This window comes from Rhinopithecus bieti, unplaced genomic scaffold (assembly GCF_001698545.2).
Source record: "Rhinopithecus bieti isolate Rb0 unplaced genomic scaffold, ASM169854v2 scaffold_19652, whole genome shotgun sequence".
NCBI classification, from domain to species: domain Eukaryota; kingdom Metazoa; phylum Chordata; class Mammalia; order Primates; family Cercopithecidae; genus Rhinopithecus; species Rhinopithecus bieti.
Genome location: NW_016809913.1, coordinates 224,756 through 238,959, shown reverse-complemented (window position 1 = coordinate 238,959; position 14,204 = coordinate 224,756). Strand labels below are relative to the sequence as shown.

Sequence of the window (14,204 nt, the reverse complement as noted above, 5' to 3'; positions counted from 1 at the left end):
TGAACAGGGGGAAAAAAAAATCCCAGAACGCCCGCATTCAGTTTTATATCTACATTTCCTCCCTCAGTGATCTCATCCATTCCTATGGGTTTAAATATCACCTATGTACTGAAGATTCCCAATTTGTATATCCAACCTTGGCCTTCCTCCTAAGCTTCTGGCTTGGCTAAGTACCTACCTAACATTCCACTTCGAGGTTTAATAGGTGTCCAAAATAGAATAACTCTCAAACAGAGCTTTGATTTTCTTCTCAAACCTGTTCTCAGGTTTACTGAGAACTTGTCTCAATAAACTTTACTGAGTAAACTTTACTGAAACTTGTCTCAGTAAATGGCACCACTACCCACCCAGATGCTCAAGGCAAACCCTGGGGGCCATCATGCACTCTCATTCCTTTCCCTCAGATCTAATGCACTAGTTAAGTCCTGTCCATTCTACCTCTAAAATATGCCTAAAATCTGCCACTTCTTTCTCCACTGGCCCTAGTCACCAACATCTCATTCATTGTTGCCTATCCCCTCACCCTCATCACAATCTGTTCTCACAGAGTAGTCAGAATGATCTTAAAATTTTAGATTAAGTCACTCTATCATTTAAAACCATTATATGCTTCCATGACACTAAGGGGTGGTGGGGGTAAGAAATCCAAGCCCTTATTAAGTCCACATGGTACTCAGGAGTTGCTCATTCAAATGTCTACTACTTATAAACTGATGACACTAAGCCCCATTAAAGTGGTGTGGAAGGGGACAGGACAGCATAACTGTTCTACATTGAATGCAACTGTTATTCAGGAATAATGGCCTGGCATAGTGGCATGGCCAATTTGTTCTTTGGTTTTGGTTTTTTTGTGGTTTTTTTTTTTTTTTTTGGTTTTGGTTTTGGTTTTTGAGACGGAGTCTCGGTCTGTCGTGCAGTGGCACGATCTCGGCTCACTGCAACCTCTGCCTCCCAGGTTCATGCCATTCTGCCTCAGCCTTCTGAGTAGCTGGGATTACAGGCATGAGCCACCATACCCGGCCCAACTTTTTTTTTAACTTAAGAGAAATTGCAAGTCAGGATTGTTTTGCAGTGAAATACCAAAAACACTGTGGGCTGAGTGTGATCTGTGGACCTGCACTTTGTGACATACCTCTCTGACTTCATCTGCTACACATTTCCCCTTAATTCTCTATGTCCTAGTTCACTGGCTAGCTTTCTAGCCCTCAGATGTGACATCTCAGGGCTCATGCCCTTGTGGTTTTCTCTGCTTGGAATGTGACTTCAGATAGCATGGCAGTCTCCTCAATCATTCAGTTCTCAGCTCTAAAGTCCCTTTCTCAGAGGGCATAAACAGCCACCTGTCACTCACAATACTTTATGCATTCACTAAACTTATCACTATCTTAAGTTAGCTTGTTTATTTGCATCTAAGTTAACATCTCTCCCCACTAGAATGTAAACTCCATGAAAGCAGGGATCTTGTCTGTCTTAGCTGCAACCTAAAATAATATCAGACACATTAATAGGGCTCGATAAACACCTGTTGAATGAATACCACCCACATAGCTGGAAGTTGCTTGGGAAGGCGGCAGAAAGATCAAGCTGACTACAGAAATCAGAACCAGAATAAGTCAGTCAGCAGCTTGAACAGAGGGCTGAGGTACTTTTTTCCTACTATGTGTCTTCCTTACTTCTCTGGCACATGAAGCCCTTACCTATTCTGAGCACACAACAGGGCAAGGAGGTATACACAACAGCCTCTAGGGTGCAATGAGCCACCTTCACAGTTAGCCAACAGGAATTCCTCATGGCACCAAATAGGCAAAGAGGGACCTCCACATGTCAGCGGGAGCTCTTGGGCAACCTTGATACCAGGAGGAAGAAAGTGGCAGGGCAAGATCACAGAGCCAGCAAGCACTCACTATTCCCCAGCCATTGCTCACCTCTTGTCTCTTGGCAGTCAAAGCCTTTCAGAGTGCATCTATGCACTTAGCCATCCTTCACTGTAAATACCCTCAGTCTCTCAGAGGAGGAAACCAGCTCCATCTGGCTGCACCTCCATTTTGCTAGCAGCATTTGGTGAGCTTCAAGCACACTGGGAAGCCAAGAGTCATCTTTAGGGGAATGAGGAGGACCACACCAAGTGGTTGATGATGGTGGTGTTTGTCGTTTTCATTGTTGTGTATTGTTTGTTTGCTTGTTGTTTTGCCAAGTGTAGTTACAAGGTGGTGTCAATCAAGCCAGCCAATCAGGTTATTAATAATAGCTACTATTGACTGGATACCTACCATATGGGTGGCCCTATGCTAGGGCTTGGTATACACCATGTCACATCCTCACAACCCTGTGAAGTATATGAAATATTCATTTTACAGATGAGGAAGCTGAGGTTCTCAAGTGAAACAACAGACTCAAGGCAACAATCCCAAAGCCCTTGTTCATTATTATTTAATATTAATATATACTTGCATAGAGTATTTTTTTACTCACCAACTGATATGGTTTGGCTGTGTCCCCACCCAAATCTCATCTTGAATTCCCACGTGTTGTGGGAGGGACTCAGTGGGAGGTAACTGAATCATGGGGACAAGTCTTTCCTGTGCTGTTCTCATGATACTGAGTCAGTCTCAGGAGATCTGATGGTTTTAAAGAAAGGAGTTCCTCTACACAAGTTCTCTCTCCTTGCCTGCTGCCATTTATGTAAGACCTGACTTGCTCCTCCTTGTCTTCCACCATGATTGCGAGGCCTCCCCAGCCATGTAGAACTGTAAGTCCATTAAACCTCTTTCTTTTGTAAATTGCCCAGTCTCGGGTATGGTTTTATCAGCAGCATGAGGACAGACTAATACACCAACTTTTACATCGGTTTTCTTCATCTCACCACCCCCCACCAAGAGTGAAACAATTATTATCACTCCATTTTAGATGTTTAATGACTTGTCCAAGGTCACTCAATAAGTTAATCACTAAGACCAGATATAACTTGATTTCCCAGTCCAATATATTTTCTATATTTAATAATAAAATGTGCAAAACATGACAGGATCCCCAAAATAGCAATAATTTAAGATGAGGGAAGTTTGCTGTCAAGGTTAAAGCAGTTCAGTGCTTTTCACAATCCCTTGCTAGGCTGGGAAGTCCTCTTTGTTGCAGGGCGTTATCCTCAGATTTTCTCCACACACTCCCACAATGCTCTCCCTTACCTCATTTCACCAGCAATAAAGTGTGTACTCCTTAGTGGTCTCTGATGGGAGGAAGAATGATGATTTCAGTTCTCAGAAATCCCAATGGGAAACAACAGCTACAAAACACCCTGGGATCCACCACTTTTTGACAAGGTGACCTTGGGCTAGTTACTTCACTTAGTTTCCTCAACCATTAATATAATCCAAGGAGAGTAATAGTTCCTGTCTCCTAAGATTAAATGAGTTAAACACATGTCAATGCTTTTAATATAGCATCTGAGCCATATAGTAAGCACTCACTAAATGTTGCCTGTTATTACCGTACTGTATGGTTTCTGTATTCTAGGAGACTGCCCTTCCTCCATGTGACCATCCACAGAGGGTATCTGAGGGAAAATGCTTTTGCTCTTTTTGGGATGATTTAGAAGTAGAAGAGGCACTAGATTAAGTACAGTTATTTCCCAAGGTGGCTTAGACCCACTTGCTTCCATTCACTCCCTCTCATTTGTATATTTGACATTTATTGAGAACCTACTCTATGAGAGTTCCTAGGGATTCAAAGATGAATAAAATGTGGCCCTGAACAAACGGATCTCAGTCTAGATCAGGGCTTTTCAACCCCATCGCTATTTTTGTTTGTTTGTTTGGTTGGTTGGTTGTTTTTCTGAGATAAGGTCTCGCTCTGACACCCAGGCTGGAGTGCAGTGGTGTGATCATAGCTCACCTCAGCCCTGAACTCCCAGGCTCAAGTGATCCTCCTGCCTTAGCTTCCTGAGTAGCTAGGGCTACAGGCACGAGCCACCATACTCAGCTATTTCTCCCCCCTTTTTTTGGCAGGGACAGTGTCTCCCTGTTACCAAGGCTGGTCTTGAACTTCTGTACTCAAGTGATCCTCCTGTCTCAGCTTCCCAAAGTGCTGGGACTACAGGCATGAGCCACCACACCAGGCTTCCCTCTACACTATTGACATTTGGGACTGCATAATTCTTTGGGCTGGGGGTCTGTCCTTTGCATGGTTAGGATGTTTGGCAGTATCCCTGACCTCTACCCATTAAATGTCAGTGGCACCGTCACAACCCCCCACCTCATCGTGTTAGCTAAGAGTAGCCCCCAGTTGAGATCTACTGGTCTGTTTACAACTAACTATAATATAATATGATAAAATATGTTTGTGCAAAGTGTTGAGTGGGCAGTGTGTTGGAGGAGCAACTGACTGCAGGGAGGAGGGCTCAGAAAGGCTTCTGAGGAGGGAAAATTTGCACTCAGCATTGAAGGATGAGAAAGACTGTGCCAAGCAGTGAAGGAGGGAATGAGTATTGTGGACTAAGGTAATAGTGGCACAGAGACATGGAAAGTATGCAGTGCAGGGGAAAGTGTCATCTCAAGTACATGGAAGGATGTGGTGGGAATAGGACAGGAAGTCCACTGGGACTAGATTTACAAAGAACCTTGCGTGTGACCCTAAGCAATTTAGACTCCAGCCCAAAGGCAGAAATCCAGCATGGGGAGGAAGAGAAAAAAGCACATTCATTTCTTGGAAAGACTTACCATCCTCAACTGGGAAAAGAGAGAGAAGATGGACAAAAATGAGTAATTCCTTCTTTTAATCTGGATTTTCTTTCCAGTTATGGATTGGCTCTTCAGCCCACAGCCTCTATACTCCTCCAAATGAGAAGGAAGAAAAACTAGAGAAGCCCTCCTATTTTAGAACACAAGGTTCACTCGAGGAAAAGACTCAATTTTACTCCTCCAAATAGTCCTTGAAGCTACTTGAAAACCTCTCATAGTAGAAACTGATATATTCCTTTGGTTGATGTCTTTTATTTTAATTTTCAAAAGTTTAGGAAAGAGAAGCACACAGGGAAGTACAGAAAATAATATAACAAACATCTTGTACCCATTACCCAAAAATTCCTTTGAGAAATAGAAAAGTACAGAACACAGCTAAAACCCAAGTTAAAAGAGTTTAGGTTTTAGATAGATACTTGGGCAGGAGGACACCTGGCTAACATTCGCAGCATCAGACATCAGTGTGCAGGTTCTGGATGAAGGGCTGTCTCACCTAGTCTGTGCAAATGGGCCCATTTCAAAGACAATGGTTCCCTAACCCAACTATATCCAATGCCCTATGCTGACCTACTCAAGGAGATTCTAGGTCAGTGGGTCTAGGTTGGGGCACTGGAAACAGCATGTTAAACAAGTTCTTCACGTAGTTCTGCAGTGGCAAAAACCAATGCTTAAAGCAATAACGTAACCTGTCAACCTATTCATCTGTTGATAACAGATCCTGCCTCACAAGTTTACTCTGAAGATTAAATACATATACACACATTGCTTAGCACTGGCATATAAGAAGCACTCAATAATACTTATTAACAATAATCAGTGTTCACTGAGTACTTCTTTAGTGTACACTATGGTACAAGGGTCTGCAAGGAATTCAAAGGTATATATCAACCTCTTACTAAAGGCAGAGTCTGCGTTTATCTTATTCGCTCAATGCCCTGCACAAAGCGGACACTCAAATAATACTTATGAATAAATGAGTGAAAAAGTGGCCCTGACCTTCAAGGAAATTACAATCTGGTTGTATTATAGATAGTATATAAGAAACTGGGCAGGGGCCAGGTGTGGTGGTTCAAGCCTGTAATGTCAGCACTTTGGGAGGCTGAGGTGGGAGAATCACTTGAAGCCAGGAGGTCAAGACCAGCCTGGGCAACATGGCGAGATGCCATCTCTACATAAAAATTAGCCGGGAATGGTGCAATCCCAGCACTTTGAGAGGCCGAGGCAGATGGATCACCTGAGCTCAGGAGTTCCAGACCAGCCTGGGCAATATGGTGAAACCACGTCTCTACGGAAAATACAAAAAATTAGCCAGTTTTGGTGGCGTACACCTGTGGGTCCCAGGTACTTGGGAGGCTGAGGTGGGAAGATTGCTTGAGCCTGGGAAGTGGAGGTTGCAGTGAGTCAAGATTGCACCACTGCACTCCAGCAAGACTGCATCTCTGAAAAAAAAAAAAAAGAAATTGGGCAGGACCAAAATACTAAACTACTGGTTATATCCAGTGTAAAGAGGGCTAATCAAAAGTCTAGGGTTTGAGTCCCACTTTGCCGCCCATTAGCTGTGATATCTACCTGGTCAGTTTACTCCCTGAGCCTTAGTTTTATCCTCTTGGAGTATTAGGCTATGTCTGGGTACTAAGGACCCTCCCAAGAGGATCTATCACCAAGACCAAGACAGGAGCTGCAGGCAGGGGAGGTGGCAGCATGGGTGGTCAGGAATGCTTCAAGAGGGCTAAAGTGGCACTTCCCAGAGAAGGAAAGAAAAGGGGTAGAGGCTCTCCCAATGTACAGGAATGGCAGGAGGAACAAGAGAGGTAAAGTGTTCAGCCCAGTCTTCAACCTCTGCCACTGCACCAAAGCTAAAAAACCAGCTATCATCAAAACTACCTTAGCAACCAGCCCCAGAGCCCTGTAAGGGAAAACTTAAGTCTACCTCTCAAATAGGCTCATCTCTTCATAAAACATATTTTCCTTTGAAAATTATTAACTTGTCTCCTGAAAAACATAACCACCAGGACTTCACGCTAGAAAACCCAACCCAGGAGTTCAAGGAAGATGGTGGCAACTTTTGAGTTTTCCTCACACCACGTCTGTGACTTCAACCCTCTTCTTAACCCCATCCCATAACCCCATCCCAGAACCTCTCTGTCATGGATCAGCTACTCCCAAAGGCAAGTATGACTCCTCTCAGCTCTGCCCTTCCTCAACCTGACAGCTGTAGCACAACATATTCAAAGGAGAGGCCAAGAAACCCCCCTGGTTAATAAACAACCTCCGCAGCCTTTATTGAGAATGAAGAACGATGAGCTGATGTGAATTATTATATCTTTCTACAGCTGTTCCCTTTTAAATATTTCTCCTGGCAAATACCACCACCGTTTTTTACAACTTATTTTAATTGTGTGACTATTAAGCAAACCAACCCATAAAATCAGCTCTTGCTGCTGGGATTTATATGATTCATAGACCACAGCTTATTAAAAAAGGGAATCCACTGAGAACAGACTAGCCTCACAAGTGCCCCTCACCGTCTCTAGGAAGGTGTCAAGCCTTTTCCCAATTCTTGCCTGTGACTCCCAAGCTACCAGTTAGTAGCATAGAACATGAACAGAATCTACCCATTTCCTAATGGCTCTTTTTCTTCGTAAGAATCCTGATGAGTCTTAACTGGAAGTCAGGGATGGAACAGTCTTAAAGGAGGTAGTTGAAACTTTTAAGAGGCTCACAAACAGGATAGATGCCCTAGAGGATTTACAGTCAAGGTCTGTGGAAAGAACTTAATTGAGAACTTTGAATAGCTAGGAACAAGCATGAGGTATCCAGCTTATTCACCACGAACTTAGTTCTTGTTTGGATCATAAAACTGCTTTGAGACTCCATAAAAGCTCTTCACCAAAAATGCGCATGCACACAAATGTTTATATAAAATTTCAGGAAATTCAAGGACACCCCTGAGCCCATCCACAGTTCCCCTAGGGGTCTATAAGCCTCAGTTATTTCTTACTATCATTGTTACCACCCAAGCTGCCTTTATCTCTCCCCTAGATTATTACCATAGCTACCTGACTCATCGCCCAACTTTTCTACACAACAACCAGAGTGACAGTGATCCTGTTAAAGCCTAAGTTAGATGACACGATTTCTCTGCTCAGTACAATCCACTAGCTTCCCTCCTCACCTAGAATAAAAGCCAATGTCTTTGCAATGTCTTACAAGACCCTACAGGATCTGTCTCCTTGCTTTTCTCAACCTTAACTCCAGCTGCTCTAGCCACATGGATCTCCTTGCTATCATCCCAAATGACAGTCACATTTTTGGCCTCCATGCCTTTATCTAATGCTCCCTCTATCCTCAATCTGCATGGGGCTGACTCATTTCTTCAAATCTTTTCTCAGTTGTTACTTGTCAGTGAGGCCTTCCTGACCTCTATTTAAAACTGCTACCCTGCCCCTACTCTGCATGTCCCACCCTCCTCTGCTTTCTTCTTCTCCATGGCACCCACTCACTTCTTACACCTTATGCATTTTACTTCCTTGTTATTTATCTCCCACACTAGTTTGCTCCATGAGGGCTGGATTTTTGTCTGCTTTGTTTCACTACTGTATTACACTCCTGGAATTGTGCCTGACACAGAGTAGGCACTCAATAAATACTTGATTGACCAATCAATGACTGAGTGATTACACTCTGTAGTGGTATGAATGAATCCAGGTTGGATAGTGCAGGAGAATGTACATTTATTGAAATGCCTCTAAGTGCCAAGCAGTTTACAAGCTGATATCAGTCACCGCATTTAATTGGTACCCACAATCCCAAGAGTTATTTTTATCCTCATTTCACCACCACCCCAAAAATGAAATACTTAAGCATAAATCTAATACAATATGTATAAGAAGTATATGAGGAAAACTACAAAGTCCTAATAAAAGAAATCAAAGACAAACTAATCAATAAATATTCCATGTTCATGGATGCAAACACTCAATATTGTCAAGATGTCAGTTCTTTCCAATGTGATCTGTATATTCAATACAATCCCAATCAAAATTCCAGTAAGTTAGTTTGTGGATATTGGCTTTAGAAACTGATTCTAAAGTTTATGTGAAAAAGCAAAAGATTCAGAATAGACAACACAATATTGGAGGAAGAGAACCAAGTTGGAGAACTGACATTATCTAAGTTAAGACTTGCTATAAAGCTACAGGAATCAGGACAGTGTGGTACTGGTCAAAGAACACACAAATAGACCAATGGACCGAATACACAGCCCACAGACAGACTCACATAGTCGGTGATCTTTGACAAATGACCAAAAGCAATACAAAAAAGAAAACAGTCTTTTCAAAAATGGTGTTAGATCAACAAGGGATCCACATGGCAATAACTGAATCTAGAGAGATCTTATACCCTTCACAGGAATAAACTCAAAATAGATCACAGACCTAAATGTAAAACTATCCCCATTTCATGGTGAAAACTGAGACCCAGAAAGTTAAGAAAAAAGATAAAAGTTACAGACAGCTGGTAGTGGAACATAATTCAAATCTGTCTGTGTGAATCCAAAGCCCTGCTGCTTCCCACCACACTTTGCCTCATTCTCCTTGGTACAGCAGTTCCCACTTTTCTTTTTTCTGAGACAGAGTCTCGCTCTGTCTCCCAGACTGGAGTGCAGTGGCGCAATCTCAGCTCATTGCAACCTCCACCTCCCAGGTACAAGCAATTCTTCTGCTTCAGCCTCCTGAGTAGCTGGGATTACAGGCGCACGCCACCATGCCTGGCTAATTTTTGTATTTTCGGTAGAGATGGGCTTTCACCATGTTGGTCAGACTGGTGTCGAACTCCTGACCTTGTGATCCACCCACCTTGGCTTCCCAAAGTGCTGGCATTACAGGCATGAGCCACCACACCCAGCCAGTTCCCACTTTTCTAAAGAAATGGAACTGCCAACTTTTGTACCTAGTTCCATTTCAGAGCAGGGGACCTGAATCAGAGATAATCAGGGCGTCCAGGGAGCTCTCCTCAAGCAAAAATCAACATTTAGAGCCTGAGTCTTTGCAAGTTTATATCAAATATTGTTGCGATATAATAAACATCCTTCTAGGGGATCTTATCACTTCCAGAGTTTTATTCATTCATTCCATTCACTCACGAGTTTCATTCATTATTCACAAATATTTGTTGAGTATCTACTGTGTGCCCAGCACTGTTCTAGGCACTGAGCATATGGCACAGATGCCGCCCTCCACATGTAGGTTTGAAATCTAAGGCACTGCACTCTAACAGAAATACAGTGTAAGCCAAACATGCAGTTTTATATTTTCTAGTCGCCACATTTTCAAAAAAGTAAAAATAAACAGGTGAGATGATCTTTAATAATGTATTTTATTTAACACAACATATCCAAAAAACCACTTCAATAAATAATCAACACAAAGATAGGACAGGCTTGAGTCATTTAACAACAGGATATGTTCTGCGAAATGCATCGTAAAGTGATTTAGTGATGGGAATATCATAGAGTGTACTTACAAAACCTAGATGGTATGGCCGACTACATACCTAAGCTATATGGTATAGCCTATTGCTTCTAGGTTATAAACCCATACAGCACGTTACTATACCGAATACTGAAGGCAACTATAATACAATGATAAGTACTTGTGTCTCTAAACATAGGCAAAGTACAGCACACACACACACACACACACACACACACACACACACAAAGGCATAAAAGAAAATGGTCCGAGGTGGGTGGATCACCTGAGGTCGGGAGTTTGAGACCAGCCTGACCAACATGGAGAAACCGCGTCTCTACTAAAAATACAAAATTAGCCGGGCGTGGTGGTGCATGTCTGTAATCCCAGGTACTCGGGAGGCTGAGGCAGGAGAATCACTTGAACCTGGGAAGCAGAGGTTGCAGTGAGCTGTGATCACATCATTGCACTCCAGCCTGGGCAAGAAGAGTGAAACTCCGTTTCGAAAAGAAAAGAAAAGAAAAGAAAAGAAAAGAAAAAAGAGTGCAACACATAGGTCACTTACCATGAACGAAGCTTACAGGACTAGAAGTTGCTCTGGGTGGGTCAGTGAGTGAGTGGTGTGGGAATATGAAGGCCTAGCACATTATTCTACCTTACTCTGGACTTTATAAACTGTATACTTAGGCAACACTAAATTTACTTTAAAACTGTCTTCTTTTTTCAATAATAAATTAACCTTAGCTTACTGTTAACTTTTTTACTTTATAAGCTTTTTAATTTTTCTTTCTTTCTTTCTTTCTTTTTTGAGATAGTCTCACTCTGTTGCCCAGGCTGCAGTGCAGTGGCACAATCTCAGCTCACTGCAACCTCCGCCTCCCGGGTTCAAGAGATTCTCTTGCCTCAGCCTCCCAAGTAGCTAGGATTACAGGTGCATGCCACCATGCCTGACTAATTTTTGTATTTTTAGTAGAGATGGGGTTTCGCCATGTTGGCCAAGCTGGTTTCGAACTCTTGACCTCAGGTGACCCACCCGCCTCGGTCTTCCAAAGTGCTGGGATTACAGGTGTGAGCCACCATGATGGGCCCTGTTTGTGTTTTAAACTAAGGGTTATTACAAAATAATCAAGTATTTTAAAATTAAAAAGCTTAGCTGGGCGCAGTGGCTCATGCCTGTAATCCCAGCACTTTGGGAGGCTGAGGCGGGCAGATCACCTGAGGTCAGGAGTTCGAGACCAGCCCGGCCAACATGACGAAACCCTATCTCTACTAACAATATAAAAAAATTATCCAGGTGTGGTGGTGGCCACCTGTCATCCCAGCTACTTGGGAGGCTGAGGCAGGAGAATCGCTTGAACCTGAGAGGCAGAGGATGCAGTGGACTGAGATCGTGCCATTGCACTCCAGCCTGGGTGACAAGAGCGAAACTCTATCTCAAACACACACACACACACACACTCATAAACAGCACAGTCGTATAAAATATTTTCTTTTTTAAATAAATTTTTTTCTTATAAATATGTTGCCCAGGCTGGTTTTGAACTCCTCCTGCCTCAGCCTCCCAAAGTGCTAGGATTAGAGATGGGAGCCACTGTGCCCAGCCAATATTTTTGCTTTATATCCTTATTCTATAAGCTTTTTCCTATTAAAAAAAAATCCTTTTACTTTTAAAACTTTTTTGTTAACAATTAAGACACACACACATTAGCCTAGTAAGCCTACACAGCATCAGAATCATCAATATCACCATCCTCCACCTCTATATCTTGTCCTACAGGAAGGTCTTCAGGGGCAATATCATGCATGGAGCTGTCATCTCCTATGATAACAACGTCTTCTTCTGGAATACCTCCTAAAGGACCTACCTGATGCTGTTTTACAGTTAGTTATTTTTTTAAATAAGTAGTAGTATACTCTAAAATAACAATAAGGCCGGGCGTGGTGGCTCATGCTTGTAATCCCAGCACTTTGGGAGGCTGAGGCAGGCAGATCACTTGAGGTCAGGAGTTTGAGATGAGCCTGGTCAACATCGTGAAACCCCATCTCTACTAAAAATACAAAAATTAGCCGGGTGTGGTGGCAGGTGCCTATAATTCCAGCTACTCAGGAGGCTGAGGGAGGAGAATTGCTTGAACCTAGAAGGCAGAGGTTGCAATGAGCCGAAATCCTGCCATTGCACTCCAGCCTGGGAGACAAGAACAAAACTCTGTCGCAAAAAATAAAAATAAAAAAAAATTATTAGCCCATCGTGATAGCAAGTGCCTGTAGTCCCAGCTACTCAGGTACTCAGGAGGATGAGGCAGGAGAATCACTTGAACCTGGGAGGCAGAGGTTGCAGTGAGCTGGGATCACGCCACCCCACTCCAGCCTGAGCAATACAGTGAGACTGTCTCAAAAATAAATTAATTAATTTAATGATAATAAAAGGTATAGTATACTAAATATATAAACCAGCAACATTGTCCCTTATTATCAAGTATTATATACTGTACATAATTGTGTGTACTATGCTTTTATACAACTGGCAATGCAGTAGGTTCATTTCCACCAGCATCTCCACAAACACATGAGTAATGTGCCGTCACTATATTACAGGGATTTTTCAGTTCCATTATAATCTTATGGGACCACCCTATTATATTTGGTCCATTGTTGGCCTAAATGTCATTATGTGGTACATATTATTAATGAGATATTTTACTTTTTTTTAGTATGAATTTTTTGGTGTGTATTTTCTTCACTTACAGCACATCTCAATTCCATGCAACATTCAAGTGTTCAATAGTCACCTGTGGCTAGTGATTACAGCACTGGAAAAAGACATATACTGTTGAGGAGACTTTAAAAAAATGTAGCAAATGTAGAGATGTGCTCAAGATCACTCAATTATCATAGCTAGGACGTGAGTCTCCAGCGACCTTCCAATTCCAAAGCCCTGGTTCATTCTGCTGCGCATTAAAAACAGGTTTTACTCCCCTCCGAACATTAGAATCACAGTTAAATTTACTCAACCAAACTTAATGTATCCAATACAAAACTCATCCTTCTGCCCCTAACACCTCCTCTGCCTCTATTTTCTATTTCAGTTGATGGTACCCTTATCTTTCTGCTCACTCAGATTATTATTGTTTTATCCATAAATGAGCACTTTATTTAGATCATTTAAATTCTAAATGATCTTCAAAACCACACTTTACTCTCCACCCCAACTAGCTAAATTTCATCTCCCACATGGGTCACTATGAGAACCTTCTGATTTGTTCCCTTGCCTCAGTCTCTCCCCACCCAGCTTCAACAGTATTCCCTAAGACTCTTCATGGCTCTCCATCCTCTACAGAGTAAAGACGAAACTCTTCATCACACAGCACAGAATTCTCTCGGGAATCTGTTCCTTGCTTACCTAACAAGGCCCAATTGTTTGCTGTTCCTAGACTCTGAAGAGGTCATTTACCCTCAGGCTGCTACACCTGTAAAAATCGCCATCCCCAACTCTCATGGAGCTGGCTTCAGATTTGAGATAATACACTTTGAACGACATATAATCAAGGAGTTTCTCCTCCATCACTCCTTTATATTTTATATCTACCTGCTATTTAGTGCCTCGTCTCAATTCCATGAAAGTTACTGAATACTATTTACTAGGCAGTCTGCAGGACACAAAGAGAGGGATTATATTTAAAAAATAGATTGACGCAATCTTTGCCTTCCCCGACCTCATTACAATATCTTTAAAAACTAGATCCTCTCTAACAGTATGAGAAAATCAAGAGGATCCTCGGAAGTTCAGGCCAGGCTGCGTTCCGAGGAGCCACCACGTCCCCTCACCTCCGCTTCCTGGGCGGCGATTGCAGGTTGAAAACTACTTACAAACATCAAAGGGCAGGCAGAATGTGACTATGACCCACGTGGCAGACGGGGGCGGGGACAGGTAGTGTGGCCGCGGCCTCGCTTCTTGCGCCTGCGTGCTGCCTCCAGCTCAAGGACCCGGATTTAA

General features: G+C 42.6%; 1 protein-coding gene across 3 annotated transcripts in view; it reads right to left on the bottom strand.

Annotated features, from left to right (window-relative positions):
- CCT6B (chaperonin containing TCP1 subunit 6B) overlaps positions 1-14,163 on the bottom strand; it is a 54,349-nt gene extending 40,186 nt beyond the window's left edge. Inside the window, exon 1 of one of the 3 annotated variants that reach the window (XM_017890918.1) lies at positions 14,078-14,163. In XM_017890918.1, coding sequence (XP_017746407.1) covers positions 14,078-14,083 — 6 coding nt within the window. In that variant the 5' untranslated portion in view covers positions 14,084-14,163. The remainder of the gene's footprint in view (positions 1-14,077) is intronic. The other 2 variants (XM_017890917.1, XM_017890914.1) reach the window with 2 other exon arrangements.
- Between the last annotated feature and the right edge of the window lie 41 nt (positions 14,164-14,204).